Source organism: Diabrotica virgifera, chromosome 1 (assembly GCF_917563875.1).
Source record: "Diabrotica virgifera virgifera chromosome 1, PGI_DIABVI_V3a".
NCBI lineage: Eukaryota > Metazoa > Arthropoda > Insecta > Coleoptera > Chrysomelidae > Diabrotica > Diabrotica virgifera.
Window position 1 is genome coordinate 144,601,633 of NC_065443.1, and position 19,952 is coordinate 144,621,584.

The 19,952-nt window shown below is 32.9% G+C and overlaps 1 protein-coding gene across 1 annotated transcript in view; it reads right to left on the bottom strand.

Annotated features, from left to right (window-relative positions):
* Window positions 1-19,952, bottom strand: part of LOC126878757 (venom carboxylesterase-6-like) — a 65,628-nt gene that overhangs the window by 18,103 nt on the left and 27,573 nt on the right. The window contains exons 5-7 of the mRNA XM_050641635.1: window positions 14,963-15,148; window positions 9,802-9,992; window positions 2,439-2,625 (exon numbers count right to left, since the gene is read on the bottom strand). Coding sequence (XP_050497592.1) covers window positions 2,439-2,625; window positions 9,802-9,992; window positions 14,963-15,148 — 564 coding nt within the window. The remainder of the gene's footprint in view (window positions 1-2,438; window positions 2,626-9,801; window positions 9,993-14,962; window positions 15,149-19,952) is intronic.

Consider the following 19,952-nt stretch of genomic DNA (forward strand, 5'->3'; position numbering starts at 1 on the left):
CGATCGAAAAGGAAAGACTCAAAATGATAAATAAGAAACACCCAAAGAAATGGGCAAAACCAACTAATATTCAGGAGTTCGAAAAATATATTAATGATAAATTGAAAGATACAACAACAACAGACATTAATATATTGAATAAACAAATAATCACCACAATACAACAGGCTCAAACTAAATATTGTCCAACAACCCAAAAAGATGAAAAACTAAGTCAACCTACTAAAACCCTTATAGAACTAAGACGACAGATGAAAGGAGATACCAGTTCCAACAAAGAAGCGCTAAATCAAATAAATAAGACAATCACAAAGGCAATAAGAAAAGACATAAGAAACTACAATGTAGAAAAAACAAAACAAGCAATAGAGCAAAATAAGAACATGACAGTTTTGAAGAAAAGCGTACAAAAAGGAGAAATAGAAATCAACAAACTAAGAAACAGAACTGGAAAAGAAACTACAAACAGAGATGAAATATTAACAATAGTCGAAGAGTTCTACACAGAGTTATACGAATAAAAAAAAAGATGACAATACGCAACCTCCAATTACAGTAAAAACTGGGGTATTAAATCAAGGATCAGATTTAATGCTCGATATAACAAAATCAGAAATCAAAGAGGCTCTGAAGAAAATGAAAAATAATCGAACCCCAGGCGAAGATGGAATAGTATCAGAAGCACTAAAAATTGGAGGAAATATACTACTTGAAAAAATTAAGCTACTTTTCAATACCTGCCTTCACAACGCCAATATTCCAACAGACTGGAACAACGCTTCTATGATTCTATTACACAAAGCAGGAGACAAAGCCAATTTAGAGAATTACAGACCGATTAGCCTCCTCAGCCATTTATATAAGTTATTTACGCGAATAATAGTTAAGAGAATGGAAAGAAAGTTAGAGACTTATCAACCAAGAGAACATGCAGGATTCCGAAAAAGTTACGGAACAAATGACCATCTACAAAGTATAAAAACCCTAATAGAGAAAATAGTGGAATACAATAAACCTCTAGTTCTAGTTTTTATCGATTTTCATAAAGCCTTTGACACAGTTCAGCTTAGAAAAATATTACAGACGCTTAAAGAATGCAGGCTAGATTATAGGTATACAAAATTATTACACAAAATATACTTACAGGCAACAACCACTGTCAAATTACATACTAACAGTAATCGCATAAAAATAGAACGGGGGGTTAGACAAGGAGACCCAATGTCACCTAAACTTTTTAATACGGTCTTAGAACATGCTTTTAAGAGTTTGGATTGGATGACAAAGGGAATAAAAATAGATGGAGAATACCTAAACCACTTACGCTTCGGCGATGATATAGTCATAGTAGCTGAGGATCTAGGTATGGCAAGAGAGATGGTACAAGAACTCGTTGTGGCTACAGAAAATGTAGGTTTAAATATAAACATCTCGAAAACAAAAATAATGACAAATTTGGTACCCAACCAGAACATCAGTATTGTTGGGAAGGAAATAGAACTCGTAGATAGATATAAACACCTGGGACATGAAATTACGATTGGCAGGGATCATCAGACTCACGAACTGAAGAGAAGAATAGGTCTTAGGTGGGCAGCATTTGGAAAACTGAGAGAAACTTTTAAAAGGGAGTTGCCCACATGTCTAAAGAGAAAGGTATTTGATCAGTGCGTCCTCTCAGTCTTGACGTACGGATGAGAAACACTCACCTTAACAAAAGCCTCGGCTACCAAACTAAGAGTCACGCAGAGAAGAATGGAGCGGTCAATGTTAGGAATAACTCTGCGAGACAAAATCAGAAACGAAGAAATCAGGAGAAGAACAAAGGTGACTGACGTCATCGAGAGGATAGCCAGGTTGAAGTGGAGATGGGCAGGACACATAGCCAGAATGAGAGATGGGCGATGGACGAAGAGGTTATTGGAATAGAGGCCAAGAGAAGACAAGAGAAGCGTCGCGTTGGTCGACCGCCTACAAGATGGACTGACGACTTAAGAAAGGTAAATAAAAAACTGGATGAGAGCGGCGCAGGATAGATGGGGTTGGAAACGAGGGGAGGAGGCCTATGTTCAGCAGTGGACTTTTGAGGCTGGAGATGAACATTAATAATTTGACTTATATTTGACAGTTGACAGTTATATTGTACCTACTTGTTAGTTTTAGTCCTAATAAATTTTGTTGGTTATTTACATAAATAAATTAAGTAAAAATGAAAAAATGACTTGTTATTTGAGGAAGGTGGAAAAACCATATGTATAACATGGGAGTAAAGTGCCTTTTCCTCCCTTGAATGACTACTGACCTCCGCTACGCGTAGGGCAGTAAACTTGATTTTCTCGGAAGAAAAAGTAGCACTTTCCTCCCTTGTTATACAAATAGCTATTCCTTGTATTTTGCTAATTAGCCGCCCAGAGTAATGTAAAAAAAATTATACTTACGACCAAAGAAATATAAAGCTTCTTCGGAATTGATGCCCAAAAGAATAGGCACTAAATTAAAATGGCCATTTAGTACAGCACCATGCATGGGTTCGGTAACGAAAGCATCATCGTTGGATTCATCCTCCAGAACTGGCTTATAAATTAAACTATCCGTAAATCCTACAATTGAAATCCCAGCTGAAAACTATCAAAAAGTAAATTTATTGTATAGCTCAGAGAACTAAGGAAAAAAATATCCTGTTGGTGACACAACCCCCTCCAGGCGGAAACCAAATTTTTTGAATAGTATGGACATCTATAATAATAACCTGTATGTTTCCTGCAGCCGATTTTGATGATATACATAGTTATAAACAAATGAAGGTCAAAAAACGGTAAATTTTCGTTTTTTCGTCTATTACCAAAAAGTTAAGCATTTTAAACAAATTTGAGAGCAAGAGACTCATAAATCGTATAAAAAACTTCAATATGGAGTTCGCTGAATATGTCTATCCTTATTGGTTGCCTAGAAAATTGCAAAATAATTCATAAATTTTGAGTTTTTATAAATATTCATAACTTATGTAGGTATAAATTAACTTAGAACCTTCTTATTACACGGAATGCTGAGACTTTTGGTGCTTAAATCATACCCTAAATGTCAAAGCAATTGGTCAAATAGTTTAAAAGTTATTTAATTTGTTTTTCCCAATTTATTTTTTTTGCAACAATAAAGTCAGAAAATAATGAAGTTACAGTAATACTTTGGATAGTTTATGAAAGAAGAATATTTATACTATTAATTTAATTAAAAAAAATGACAAAAAATAATTCTAATTATTTTGCAAGAACATGTGAATTAAAAAAGGGGGGGCTAACTTCGTCCCTAATTGTCCTAGGACAATTGTTTTTCTCTCTAAATATGTATAAAAATTCAGTCTTTCTAAAGGTGAAAAAATAATTTTTTTACGGGTAACGGTTAAAAAGTTATTCTAATTGTTAATAAGTAAGCAAAAAATCGACATGTATTTGGAAAATAATTTTACACTGTTTAAAATTACTTTTTGTCATTTTTTTTTAATTAAGTGAATAGCATAAATGTTCTTCATAAACTTTCCGAAGTAGTACTGTAACCTCATAATTTTCTGACTTGTATTGCAAAAAATGAATTTGGGATAAACAAATTAAATAACGTTTAAACTATTTGACTTTGAAATTTAGCTTTGAAATTTAAAATATAATTTAAGCACAAGAAGTCTCAGCATTCCGTGTAATAAGAAGGTTCTAACTGAATTTTTACATAAGTTATGACGTTATGAGCATTTATAAAATCTCAAAATTTATGACTTATTTTGCAATTTTATAAGCAACAAATAAAGATAGACATATTCATCAAACGCCATACTGAAGTTTTTTATATGATTTATGAGTTTATTATTCTCAAATTTGTTTAGAATGCTTCACTTTTTAAATAGACGAAAAACGCGAAAATTTACCGTTTTTTGATCTTCATTTGTTTACACTATGTATATGATCAAAATCGGCTGCAGCAAATATATAGGTTATTATTATAGATGTCCATACTACTCAAAAATTTTGTTTTCCGCCTGGAGGGGATGTGTCACGAGAAAAATCTTATTTCTCTGGAATAGTATTAGAAATTTATACTAGTGCGGCCGATATGTGAAACAATTGGGCGAAACAGCATATAATTTGGACCACATATACCTACTATACATATAAAGGTTCAAATTTTGATATGAGGCCATCTCATATCTTGCCCTTTACAAAAATGGCAGGCATTCAAATTGGCGCCTATACAAATGTATTTAATAGTACGATAACTTTTGAACGAAAATTCCGATTTCAACCAAATTTACTTTTATTAACCAATTTACCAATTAAATTGGTTAATTGCCATTTAATAAAAATGCCTAATATATCTTTACATTTATTTCTATGGACACAATGTAACATTTGTTTCTTATGGGCGAAACTTAATATGGCTTCTTACGATCATATTTTTCTGTAAAATGACACATAAAGTAAGTCTAAAATGACCAACGTCACCATGAAGTTGAAAAAGCATACGCAGAAGACTTTTGTGAAAGATACTTAGTCACTATCTAGTGTAATGATTGCGAGATCGAGGAAACCCATTCAGTTAAATCTACTGGTACTTGACAGCAGTCGAGTAAATTTCACCTACCAAAAATAGCAAACCATCTGTTAAAATATCAATCATTGACGGTGCTGCAATTGTCAACATACTGCAACTAGGGTTAACAAAAACCTTTGAGGATTATACTGATGTGTATTCGTACTTTATATCAAATATCTGCTTCAAAATGTAAGAAAAATAGGTGTCGTATGGGATGTAGACATGTCTGACAGCTTCAAGAGGGAAACACGACGCAAACGAGGAAAAGGTGCTCGGAAGGGTGTTGAATCTAAAAGTCCACTTCCCAAAAACTGGAAAGAGTTTCTCAGAGTTGACTATAATAATACTGCATTGTTCCCCTTTTCACTGATATATATGTCCACAGACAAGCAAGTATTTACCATAATCGGTAGTATAACCGTAAATTAAGGAACCCAAAAACATTGAGGAATTGTGGTTTACTTTTGGAGGGGCAAAGAACTACCAGATCTTCGCTACGTATGACAGCATTCTCTTTGGGTCGTGATCTCTGTACTGTCTTGCCATTGTTTCACTCTATAACTGGGTGTGACACCGTATCGTTCTTTGGAGAAAGAGGAAAAAGACTGCATGGGATACCTGGAATTCATATCCAGACATTACTAAAACGTTTTGTGTATTGGCTGACAGACCTGCTCAGCTAACTTTACAAGATCTGCTGAAACCATTGGAGAGGTTTGTAGTATTGTTATATGACTGTACTAACAGTCACGAGTGGGTTAGTGATACACGAAAACACCTGTTTAGCCAGAAATGTAGAGCAATCGACAATCTTCCTCCGCCACAAGATGTTCTCATTCAGCACATAAAGAGAGCAATTGACCAGGCTGGTAAATTGGTAATTGGCTGACAAAAAATGGTCGCAGCCCCAGTGCTGCATCACCCGTGGATTGGGGTTGAAAAAAAAGTTAAAGGTGCATCGAAAATATGTTGAACAACATTACCAGTGGCTCCCCAAGTATGCAGATAACTAATTCGGTGTAGCTGCAAGAACAACTGCACACGACAGTTTTGGTGCAATAATTCTTCATTGCAGTGTACCGTATTTTGTGCTTGTGGCGATATTTGTTTCCAATAACATATTACTTTAAATTTTATCTTTATACATTATATCTTTCAGTCCACTTTGTTGTATTAGAGTATTATGAATATATGTATTATGATTAAATTACTTCTTTTAATAACCCTGTCGCAAAAACCTTACACTAAAACATGAAACTCCTACTTTCAGCATTTTACGTCTGAGGAAGTTGCCCCACCGACCCCCTCCTAGTAATTATTGTGGGACCTCCCAGCGACCCTTAGCAATTTATAATTTCTAATGCAAACATTTACCCAACTTAGACTTACTTTAAAATGTGTAGTTTTACAAAAAAATATGCTCATGAGAATACACGTAAAGATACTTCATGCATTCATCAAATGGTAATTAACATAACTAAAAAGTTCAAAATATTTCCTAAAAAATATTTTTATGCTTTTTTAAATAACGGACCGATTTTAAATTTTTGAAAGCTTAATACATATATACAGTTTGAAAAAATAAAAAAAAATTACATAAAGAACCACTAAAAATACAACTCCTGGTAAACCAATTCTTCCAGTTCACGATATCAATCTTCTTCTTCTTCTTCTTCTTCTTTCTACTTTATAAATAGGCTCAATGCCTGTTTTACTTCGGTTTTTAGCCCCAATTGACGTTGTCTGACCATTTTTTCTCGATTTTCCCAATGATCTTCTTCCATTTGGCGATTTGTCTCTTGCATTCATACTATTCTATTTTCTATCATTCCATCTATGTGTTGATTCCATTCTTTTTTCTTCTTTTGGTCCACATGTTTATTTCTTCTATACCACATCTCGCTCGTATTTATTCACTTCTTACTCTGTCTCTTAGAGTTTGGTTTGTTATTGTTCGTAAGTCTTTCACTTCTGCTGTTTCCAGCAGTCTTTGTGTTTTTGCCGTATCTGCTCTTGTTTCCGCTGTATACGTCATTATCGGTCTTATTGTTGATTTATATATCTTGGTTTTCGTTTCCATTGTGAGGTATTTGTTTCTACAGATTGTGTTGTTGAGACATCCTGCTACTCTGTTCGCCATGTTCACTTGTTTTTGTACTTCTTCTTCCACTTTTCAATAGCTTGACAGTTTTATTCCCAAGTATTCTGTTTCCATCACTTGTTCTATTATTTTGTTATTTACGACCAATTTACATCGTCTCGGTTCCGCTGATACCACTATCGAATTAGTTTTCTCTGTTGAGATCACCATGTTGTATATGAGAGCCGTGTCTTCGAATTCTTTAATTAATCTTTGTAAGTCATCTTCATTTTCGACATCAATCTTATAAATCACAAAAAGAACCTATGTACCAAATTTGGTTAAAATCGGACTTTTCGTTCAAAAGATATCGTGCTATTAGGCACATATGCATAGTCGCCATTTTGAATGCCCGTCATTTTTGCAAAAGGCAAGAAGTGAGATGACCTCATATCAAAATTTGAGCCTTTATGTGTGTAGTAGAGCAAAATTTGAGCCTTTATGTGGACCAAATTATATGCTTGTATCATTAAATTCGCAATTCTTATAATATTTGCACGAATCTGCCGCACTATACCCTTTTTACTACAAAACACGTCACGCTTACGTCATTCTGACGTCAGAAACATTGCCAAAACCTTAGAATATGACTTTTCAACAAGGCCATGTTTATTGTACAGTGAGAAGCTAATAGCCCGGGAGGTAGTGTCAAATTTTAGCATGGCTCTTTTTTATTTATTTAGTTAGGTGTTCCAAAGCCTATTAACAAATAATGATGTGTCAGCTAGCCCAAAACCGGGGCTTTTAGACAAGAAAAGATAAAACATGAAACTAGATGGAAAAACCCTACAACTTATATGTCAAATACTTATCTCCGTAACTTACAGCCATAATTGCCTAGAATACCAGGCTCCTGGCTTTTACCCAGGCGAGTCGGGTTCGATTCCCAGCGCCGGATTTTTTTTATTTTTGAAATTGACATTTTGATTTAAAATTTTTTTTTTTTTAAATACCACGTTTTTATTATTTATACGACTCAATATAAAAAAGTCTGTATGTCCTTTATAGAATCGTAAGCTATGCATTTGATCATATTATTATGATGACATTAAGCAAAGTTGTTGTACATGAACCCCTGAAGGTTCCTGAGTTGGTACGACCAATCTCATAGCCTATTTTAATTCAAATCAGGCAAGAGGCACTACACAGTTTTCGAGCCCCAAAATTAGATTTAATATTAATAAGAATAATTTATTTAAATAAATTAATTATTTAATAAAAATATAGTTGTATTGCACCAGAAATTTAAATTTTTATTAACAATAAATAAAATTTATATTTAAACAATTAAATATTGTTTAAATACAGTGTGGCGCATTAAAGATGAAGACAGCTCTATATTTCGACTATCAAAATGAATACAGATTTGAAGTTTTGCATAGTCATACAGGTTGAATGTTTCCATTTTTTAAGGCAGGTACTCAACTGAAATTTAAATTTTAATCGCGGCCTACTGCGAATCAACACACAGGGTAAATTTTCTATATTATTTTGCTTCGCGTTAGAGATATCGGAAAAAGTTATTTGAAAAAGTGCTTCCAAATCTTATTTTAACACCACATACCAAATTTCATGAGAAAATTCGCACTTTTAGTTTTTTCATTATTTGTAGTCCCGATCCGAAGACTTAAAATTGGCTGGTCCGAGATACATCTCTGGACAGACGAATTTTAGGGTCCTGACTCGAAATACTGAAAAAACTAAAAGTACGAAGTTTGTCATGAAATTTGGTATGTGGGCTTATAAGAAGATTTGGAAATAGTAGGTACACACTTTTTCAAATAACTTTATCCGATATCACTAACGGATTAGCAGTAGGCCGCGATTAAAATTTAAATTTCAGTTAAGTATCTTAAAAAATGTAAACCTTCCACCTGTATGACTGTGCAAAACTTCAAATCTGTATTTATTTTGATAGCCGAAATAATTTTTAATCCTTTTGAAAGTTTGTTGATTTAAAAATTTTGAAAAAACTGGGTGGAGGGCTGTAGGAGGCAATAGGAAACTTGCATAAAATTTTAGATTAAAAAATGTTATAAATCACAACAGAACATAATTTAAAACATGTATCAAAGATAAAAAAGTTATTTTTATGTTCTGTTTGGTCCCTAAAGACGATTCTAAATTCAAATTATTGCAGCTAGCCCAAAATGCGTTATGACGTCATATGGTTGTGTGTTTACATTCTGCACCAACAAAGTAAACAAAATTCTATATAGTTTTTAACTTGGACATTATAAACGTCAGTAGAAAATACAGCTCTGTGACGTCACAAGTATTTTTGTTCGTTTGAACTATTTTAAATATATAAAAAACTTGTACTTTTACAAAATGGCACTAAACAACACTTATATTGTTTTCTTTTATTTTCCATAGTAAACCTTCTTTCCATTCCTTCAAAAAGTGTATCAAACTACAATCTCAACAAACTGGTATATATTAATACAATGACATACGATAAATGTCACTAGAATATAAATATTTTTCCATTATTCCGCGACGATGAGCTAGCCAAATACCCAAGAAGGTGGAGGCCAATAAACTAAAGAACAAGAAGAACAATATACCTAAATATAACCATAAATACAAACATAAATAAAGTTCAACTATGTGGCGTCAGGGGTCGTTTAAACTATTTTAAATCACAGAAGATTTTAAATTTGTACTTATGAGTTTTTGAAGCGTGAAATTTTGGAAATCTCATTTTTAAACAAAACTGAACATGATTATGTAATAAAAAAATGTGCAAAAAAAACGGGTAAAATTACTAGTTGCCTATAAAAGTCAAATAAAATCAAATAAATGCCATTACTTTATTATTATTGTGGTCAAGGAAGATCTTACTTAAAATCTTCAGTGACTACTAGTAAAGTGGTTATGCACTATTTTCTTGTGACATTTTTATGTTATTTACCTACTATCTTTAGTGGAAATTATTCACAACCTTTATTTTTACGGTTTAACTTCCAAAATTTTCGAAATGAAAATCGAAACGTCAAAATAAACATATTTTTAAGTAAAATTGTGGTTAATTACCGTTAAAGTTAGTAAATAATACTAGTGGAGTATTTTGTATTTACCTTCTTCTGAACATCTAGTATATCTGTGTAAGACGCTTGTTGTAATAATTCTAATAAATCACTTGATTCGGTTGATGTAAATGAACTATTTAAGGCTTTGCCAAATTCAAATGCGTGCTCTCTGTCATCCCATGGATAAAAATATCGAGATAACGGTGACCCACTTTGTTGGATAATTCCCCTAAACAACCCTGAAAACATAAAAAGCATGAAGTTAAATATATATTTTATACGGGGTGATTGATTAGTGTGACACAGCTCCATAGATCCGCTATAGTAATAGATAGCAATAAAATTTAATAACAAGCATTATAGCCCACTTTGAGCTTCACATTAAAAAATTAGTGAGAATGTTACAGGATGTTCAGTAACATAGTGGCAGACCAAACTTATGTTATTTTAAATGGAACACCTTTTTTTTTATTTTATATTTGAAATACTGTTAACTTCTCAATCACAAAAATATAAAGGTTTTATACAAGGTATTTACAAAGTTATAACCAATTTTATATGAAAATCGTAACAAGTTCAACTGCATGTATAAATAAAAATACGCACAAATGGTTTATGTATGCCATATATTTTTATTTATTGTCAAAATTTTCAAAAATTTATATCAAATACAGGGTGAGTCAAAACGAAAGTATATTATTTTCTCAGTAATTTTAAATGGAACACCCTGTATTTTATATCACTATTGAAAAATACCATTACCGTACTTTGATTTTTAGATACCATTCCTTAAAGCTAAATTTATTAGTTTTCGAGATATTTTCATTTTTCAATGGACCAGTAGCGTGGCCACCCAGATCGCCAGAATTTAATAAACTTGACTCGTTTGGTTGGGGTTACGTTAATAATAAAAGTTTATAAAATACCTCCAACAACAAGGGATGAGATAAAAAATAGAATAGGATACGATAGAAATTAACAACATAATGAGAGCATCGGAGGAAGTCGTATAGATTATCGGTATTCGAAACTGATAGCGAACTTATACAATAATGCAACCATGAACAAAGATACCAAATCTATAAAAATCAAAAGAGGAATTAGACAGGGAGACACGTTATCTCCCAAACTCTTTACGGCAGTACTTGAACATGCTTTCAAACAATTGGAGTGGGACGCCAAAGTGGAGTGGGAATAAATTTCGACGGCGAGAGGCTCTCCCACCTACGATTCGAAGACGACATAGTTCTTATAACAGACAACTTAGAAGAGATTAGAACTATGCTTACTGAGTTAGATGCCGCCTGTAAGAAAGTTGGTTTAAACATGAATTTTGGAAAGACACAATACATTACAAACCTGGTACCAAGCGAAAATCCAAAAGTCGACGTTAACGAAATAGCATTGGTTCATAAATATAAATACTTAGGGCATGAAATCCAAATTGCCAGGGCAATCAAACTGCCGAATTACAAAGAAGGATCACCTTAGCATGGGCCGTATATGGAGCTCTATCAGACATCTTAAAGAGCAACTTGCCAAATTATTTGAAAAAGAAGACTTTCGACCAATGTGTGGTTCCAGTCATAACTTACGGCGGCGAAACATTATCATTAACCCAGGCCACAGCAACCAAACTTAGAATGGCCCAAAGAAGAATGAAACGGTCACTACTTGGACTGACTCTCAGAGACAGGGTCAGAAACGAAGAAAGGACAGGCGTCACAGACGTCATAGAGCGAGTAGCATGGCTGAAGTGGAATTGAGCGGGCCATGGAGCTAGAACGAAGGACGGGAAGTGGACCTAAAAAATTACAGTGTGGAGACCTAGAGCAGACAGAATAAGTAGAGGTAGACCACCTACACGGTGGACAGACGACGTCAAAGGATTGCTGGGAATTGGTTACAGGAAGCCCAAGATCGACAAAACTGGAAGAAATTAGGGGAGGCCTATGTTTAACTTTGGATGCAAAAGGCTGGATTATGATGATAAAATAGAGAGTGTTCCATTTAAAATTTCTGAGAAAATAATGTACTTGCGTTTTGCCTAACCCTGTATTTTATATAAATGAAATTAGAAATATCAATCATTTTTGAAAATTTTGACAATAAACAAAAAAATACGGCATCAATAATCCATTGCTATTGTGCTTATTTTTATTTATACAGTGAGTTGAACTTGTTACGATTTTCATATAAAATTGGTTATACCTTTGTAAATACCCTGTATAACATAACAAATCTTTATATTTTTGTGATGGAAAAGCTAAGAAGATTTCGAATATAAAACAAAGTATTGGCTGTTCTATTAAAAAAAAAAACATATGTTTGATCTGCCACTATGTTATCGAACACCCTGTAACATTCTAACTAATTTTATAATGTAAAGCTTAAAGTTGGCTACAATTTTTGTTATTAACTTTTATTGCTATCTATTACTATAGCGGATCTACTGAGCTTTATCCCACTAATCAATCACCCTGTATATATATATATATATATAGAGTGATATATATTCATATATTTGAAGTGAATTTGTAACAAACTAAAAATATTATTTTCAAAATACACTCGAAAAGAATAGTTATTTTCCTAACTAGTGCGGAAAGTGATACTTTCACGCACGAGACTGCCGTTGACCCGAACAACGCGATAGCGGAGTTCGGGCAAGCAGTCGAGTGCGGGGAAGATACTTTCCGCATGAGTTAGGAACAATATTTTTTCTAGGGCCGTACGTTTGGAAAAAAGCCACAAAAAATAGAGTTATATCAATTTTTATTTAGAAGTGAAAATACACAAATTAATTCTTTGACAAGGTTGTCAAACCCAAACTTTCAATATAATGGGTTACCACGACGACGATATTGGTTTTCATGACGACGATTCAAAACCATTGTAATTGTCTACTGACCTGACTTTTAAATATTATGTCAAAATAATTTTATTTCATCGAATTATCAGTAGTAATTGCACAAGAGCTCTAAAATTATTGAATTTTTTCCGAGTGTCACTTTGGCAGTTGTAATTTCCCGAGCCGAAGGCGAGTGAAATAATGTCAAAGTGTCACGAGGCCAAAAATTCTATATTAATTTTAGAGATCGAGTGCAATTTGTTGCGATTATTTCATGAATAAAACTGTTCAAAACCAAAATTTTATTGTAATTTATTTATGTAAGTACAAATTAGTACAATTAAACACACAGTTGTTATAAATATTTGACGGTAGAAAGTCATCACTTTTATAATTTTTAAAACATTAATTTTCATTAATGTCACTGAATATATTTTTTCATAGCAACGAAGGGCATCCGACGTAATATACTTGACGACGGGAAATTATCAAAAATTATCGATTTAATTTTGATTTCTGTAGCTTTCTATTGGTCAGAATCTCCTATGAATGAAATAATCGCGCTAATTTCATTAAAACATGAACACAATAAGATAAATTTGAAATAAATTAGTAAATAATATCTAGATATTAGTTTATTGCATGTATTATAATATATTATAATGCCATATTACAAGGTATTTTACTTTTCCGCACACCGTGCGGGAAAATTTACTTTTACGCACGCCGTGCGGAAAAGTGCAACTTTCGGAAACGAATTGCGTGCGTGAAAGTGGCTCTTTTAGCACGGCCGTAGAAAATAGTATATTGTGCAACAAGTGCAGAAAGGTACTAATTTCTCACGAGTTTGAAAAGTTGCGGTACGAGCGCAAGCGAGTGCCGCAATTCAAACGAGTGAGAAATTACCTTTCTGCACGTGTTTCACACTATACTTTTTCTACAAGCACAGTTTTTCCTAAAAATAAAAATCACAATTTCCAAACGACGATTAATTATAATAGGTATACCTATGTGATAAATTTTAAACTGTATTTAATTAATACCTACTAATCAATTTAAATTCCTTATACCTAAATAAATTGCACAGAAATCAGTTAAAAAATTAATGAACTGCCTTAATTTGTTTAAATTTAAACAATTATTACACATTATTGACATTATATTTATGCAGTCACGGATTTACACAAAACCTACTTCATTCGACGTCTCTTGCACAGGTTGCTAAATCCTTATTGGTTATTTGATAATTATAAAATGTTTAATAAGAATAAAATTGTAAAATAAAACAGTTGTAACATCCATAATTTAGTTTCTATGCTATAGTTAAATATAATAATTGTCTTATAGGTTATATATTTGTCTAAAGTTTAACCACGGATGTAAACAGAATATAACGTTACTCAGAATGCGGTAGTCCACGGATGTAAACAGAATATAACGTTACTCAGAATGAGGTAGTCAACTGTGCAGAAAAGAACTTTGCGGCACAGAAACGTCACTTTGCGGCACAGAAACGTCACTTTTCTGCACACTAATGTCAAATATCTTATATTGTGAGAAAATATCAAGTTTGCTAACATAAAACCGTGCAGAAAAGTGCACTTTGAATAGTGGTTGTAGAAAAAAAAATTAATTGTGGGGTAGTTGTGAAAAATACTCTGAGGATGAAGACATTTATAAAACATTAACGTTAACATTGACGCTATTAATTGGACTTGTCAAGTCATTTCCCTGGACTGCTGGTGATTATTGGGTTCTTTCCCTGCATGTATATTTTTAATAGATAGAATCGTGGCAGCTAACAGCTTATATTTCCTTCTAGACTCTAGAGTTTATACATTGTGTATGGACCAGTTAGACATAATATAATTTTGTAAAACCCTAAAATTAATAAATTGGCGCTTATCATGATTTCCCCTGGACCCTTCATACTCGCATGTCAAGCTTACAGCTTAGATCCAATGCGAAAATACTTACATAAATGTTAGGTTAGGATATATATTCAATGCATTATCGTACAACATGTTCTTCCTTTCTATTAAAAAAATATTTTAATCAGCCATTGAAAAGAAAGTTCAATATAAAAATATTGAACACAACAACGATTAAAGCTATCACTGATAACTGAGATGACAACAATCCGTACACGAGCATCGAAATTCGAATTGTTCAAACCCATTCGAGACATCGTATACGAAAAATTCTTACACGAGATATTCCAAAATACAAGAAACTGGATTTCGAGCGAATTTCTTCTAATTTCGTATATCAAATATGTTCGAATGAGTTCGAAAATACGATCCCAGGAAAACCAAATTCATAAAATGAAGAACTATATTTCACAATTATATTACATACCTTTAGATGCTCTACTTAGCAATTGAAATCCAGTGGACATACTTCCAGCACTTGCTCCGCCTACGGTTACTTGATTGGGATCACCCCCAAATTTATGGATATGATCGTGTGTCCATTTAAGGGCCAGAAGTTGATCCTTGAGTCCCAAATTACCCGGTATACTGTCATCTAGTGTCGTTAAAAATCCTGGAAACAAAGGTACGGTTACTTGAGTAGATTTAATTATTTCATGTTAAGGGCATAGCCGCAAAATGCTTCCTGTCAAAATGTTCACTGTGTTTTAAATGTATCTATCCATTTTTTTCGAATCCGGAGAAAACTAATAAGTATTTTTGAAACATTTAATGAATGAAAGATTTAATTATTACCGAGGGCCGAATGTCCCTGAAAACTTCTATAATGTTTATTTTAATAAGTTACAGGGGTGAAAAAGAAGACAAAATTTAGTGCGATTTTTAATTTCAAATATCTCATTCAAAAGAAACTTTTTGTGTATTCTAAGGGATTTTCGGCACTCGGTAACAATGCAATATTTCATTCTGCGTTTACATTTTTCAAAAATACTTAAATAGTACTGGATCCGAATCGTGACCAAACATCTCGTGAGGCGAGAGTTCGTAACCGGAAAACTGGTAACGGACAATTCGTAACAGCGACAGTTCGTAACGGTGACACTTCGTAACGGCGACAGTTCGTAAATATACAAATTCGTAACAGACAATTCGTAACGTCCAAATTGATTTATTCTGTTTATTTTTGTTAACGTGGAAACTAACTGTTTTTAGAGTTTTAATTAAAATTATGTTATTAATTTAACGAATCAGTACCGGGATAAACATGTTTAACACATTTTACGTTTTATTCCGTATTTCAGAATATATTAAAAGTCTTTAAATACAAAAAAATATTTAAATACATACAAACTTTTAACAATATTTTTAAAATTTTATCCTTCTTATTGTTCCTTAAATTTGCATATACCTAGACAAAGGAATAATGAAGTAATTCGTGAAATATTTAAGCCAACAACCGTCTTTAGACATTTCCAATTTTCTAGTAAACATTTTGTAAAGGAAATATTATAATTACCTGTTATTATAAAAAATCTTGTGATTGGTTATAGCGTTGGGGTATTCAATTAACGGTTATAGTTGATACGAGGAATGGCTTTTAGTAATTTAATACTTGGTTTTAATACTTTTATTATATTCTGAAACACGAAATATGAAATGCCTTAAAAATGTTTATCCCGATACTGATTCGTTAGATTGATAAACATAATTTCATTTATAATTGTAATAAAATTTAGTTTCCACGTTAACAAAAATAAACAGAATAATTCAATTTAGACGTTACGAATTGTCCGTTACAAACTTGTATAGTTACGAACTGTCGCCGTTACGAAGTGTCCCCGTTACGAACTTTCGCTGTTACGAATTATCCGTTACCAGTGGTCCGGTTACGAACTGTAGCGTTATGAGATATCATGGTGCCCATCTGCTTTCCGGATGAAACATTTTTTTTATTAAATTTCATATATAGACAAATATTTCCCGCATGGGTTGCCTATCAAAATTGTGTCATATCTATCCGTAAGGGGAGGGCGTAGGGGTTGAAATCAATATTCCAAGCACATTTTTGTTGAAAGTATGGCAGAAATATTTTATTTTTAGAGATTATTCAAGAAAAATTCAAAGAAAAATATTGAAAAATAAGAAAACGGTGGCAAATTTTTAAAGACACCTCAAAAAACAATGAATTTTGCGGTGGAATTTTGAATTTACTCATCGTTGCATCATGGTAAACAAAAAATTCAAAAAGATTTTATTAGGTTATGAGTTTCTCGAGCTAACGCCGTCGAGTTCTTTAGTTTTATTGAATTTTGACTTTTTGCTATCACTAGAAGTAAAAACAACGAATTTGTTTGCAAAAAAGGGTGAAAATAAATGTATTTATTATTGTTATACAAAAAAACAAGAATAAAGAAAAAATATCTCGACAGCGTTACCTCAAGGAATGTCTAAAGAAAATACATACAAAATTCCAGGTGAGTTGGTCAAGGAGTTTTTGAGTTACAATGTCTACAGTCTTTGAAAAAAGCAGTTTTGAGAAAAAACGTTATAAGTATTGTCAACTTTTATTTTCAATTTCTTTTTTGTCTGTCAAATCCTAAAGTGATGCACAGCGAAATATGTATTTGAATCGCGGGGTAATTTACAAAAAAAATGAGAACAGCTGTTGATCGTTTCTCACTACGCTCAAGCGCGCTGGCGCGACGTTGCTGCAAAGCGAGTCGAAGGCAGGGAGGTAGGGAGATAGTGTTGAATATCCCTATCTTCGACTCGCTTTGCAGCAGGTTCGCGTCAGCACGCTTGAACGTACTGAACAACGGTCAACAGCTGTTCTCATTTTTTTTTTGTAAATTACTCCGCGATTCAAAAAGATATTCCGGTGTGTATCATTTTACGATTTAACAGACAAAAAAGAAATTAAAAATAAAAGTTGACAATACTTTAAACGCTTTTTCCTCAAAACTGCTTTTTTCAAAGGCTGTAAACATTGTAACTCAAAAACTACTTGACCGACCAACCTGGAATTTTGCATATATTTTCTTTAGACATTCCTTGAGGTAACGTGGTCGAGATCTTTTTTCTTTTGTTTTATGCTTACTTTTTGTTTAACAATAATAAATAGGTTGATTTTTACCCGTTCTCGTAAAAAAAATCGGTGTTTTGACTTCCGAGTGATATCAAAAAGTCAAAAGTCGATAAAACTAAAAACACTCGACAGCGTTACCTCGAAAAATTCATAGACTAATAAAATCTGCTTGAATTTTTTGCTGACCATGATCCAATGATGAGTTCTGATGTCCACCGCAAAATTTATTATATTTTGAGGTGTCTTCAAGCATTTCCCGTCGCTGGCTTATTTTCCAATATTTTTCCTTGAATTTGTTCTTGAATAATCTATGAATTATACTGAATATGCCTATTTAATTTAAAAATAAAATAATTCTACCACACTTTCAAAAAAAAATGTGCTTGAAATATTGATTTCAACCCCTACGGTCTCCCCTTAAGGATAGCTATGACACGATTTTGATAGGAAACCCATGCTAAAAATATTTGTTTATGTCTGAAATTTAATAAAAAAAAATGTTTCATCCGGAAAGCAGATGGGTACAGATCAGCCTATACTCGGATCTTAGACTATTATTAATATTAGTAATCTCAGGATTCGAAAAAAATTAATACATTTAAAACACATTGAAAATTTTGACAGGCGACATTTTGCGCCTCTACCGTTAGGGCTCATTTTAAAGTCCTACCTTTTAAATGCAGTCATTTTTTCGAATCCTGAGAAAACTAATAAATATTTCTGAAAAATTTAAACGCAGAATGAAAGATCACATTATTACCGAGGGCCGAAAGTCCCTTAGAATAAACAAGAGGTTACTTTTAAATCAGGTATTTGAAATTAAAAATCACACTAAATGTTCTCTTATTTTTTTTTCACCACTGTAATTTATCAAAATAGACAGTTTAGAAGTTTTCAGGGACTTTCTGCCCTCGGTCATTGCGTAATCCTTCATTCTGCGTTTAAACTTTTCAAAATGACATTAGTTTTTTGAGGATTCGAAAAAATTAATGCCTTTAAAAAGCATTGGAGCCGTAGTTTTACGCGTACCCCTTCAGTGGATTTTTTAAATCAGTCTCACGAATAAAACAATAAAAAACTTATTACACAGTCACAATTTTGTAGCAATACGATTCTTGCTATATAGTCCTGTCGCCAGGGGGGGTACAACGGCCTGCTTAATTCAGATGGACTTACCCAAGTTTTTTTTATATATTTTGACCCGCAGAATACGAATTTTTTGGGTAACAGTTGATCCGGATGTCGATAAGATTGTTATAGACAAAGAACTTGAGGAATTACATAACAGCGATTTTTCGCAAAACAAAACATCTTTTTTGTATTTTTTGGGTCATTTTAAGCAAAAAATATTCCTGCAAGTTTTTTCGTAGAATGCATAGTTTTCGAGATAACCGCGGTTGAACTTCCAAAAAATCGAAAAATTGCAATTTTTGAACCCGCATAACTTTTGATTAACAAATAAAGTAGCAATTCTGCTTACCGCATTTGAAAGTTTAAGTCAAATTATATCGGTTTTGATTATTTGCATTGCTAAAAATTTATTAATTTATTGTTAAACAAAGCTACAAACACCTAGTGCGTAAGTGATGTTTTCAATGATTTCTCATTTAAAATCGAACGAGTAGGTAGAGTAGCTACGAGTGCAAGCGAGGCAATTTCTACGTAGCATGCGTTAAAACGCATGTATTAGGCACGGGAAACACTATGTGTTTATAGCTTTTTTTAACAATAAAAAAATTAATTTTTAGCAATGCAAATAATCAAAACCGATATAATTTGACTTAAACTTTCAAATGCGATAAGCAGAATTGCTACTTTATTTTTTAATCAAAAGTTATTCGGGTTCAAAAATTGCAATTTTTCGATTTTTTGAAAGTTTAACCGCGGTTATCTCGAAAACTATGCATTCTACGAAAAAACTTGTAGGAATATTTTTTGCTTAAAATGACCCAAAAAATACAAAAAGATGTTTTGTTTTGCGAGAAATCGCTGTTATGTAATTCCTCAAGTTCTTTGTCTATAACAATCTTATCGACATCCGGATCTACTGTTACCCAAAAAATTCGTATTCTACGGGTCAAAATATATAAAAAAACTTGGGTAAGTCCATCTGAATTAAGGAGGCCGTTGTACCCCCCTTGGCGACAGGACTAATATGCCAGTATACTCTAGACAATTCTTAATAGACCAGTAAATGATCTTTTTGGAGTGTAATTTTCAGCTTTCAGTCACGACGGATTGGACTCAGCCTAGGGTTGCTTTTACTTGGAATGTGAACGTCATCCCTTCTCGGTCGTGAAAAATATACTTTTAAAACAAATCCGGAAATGCC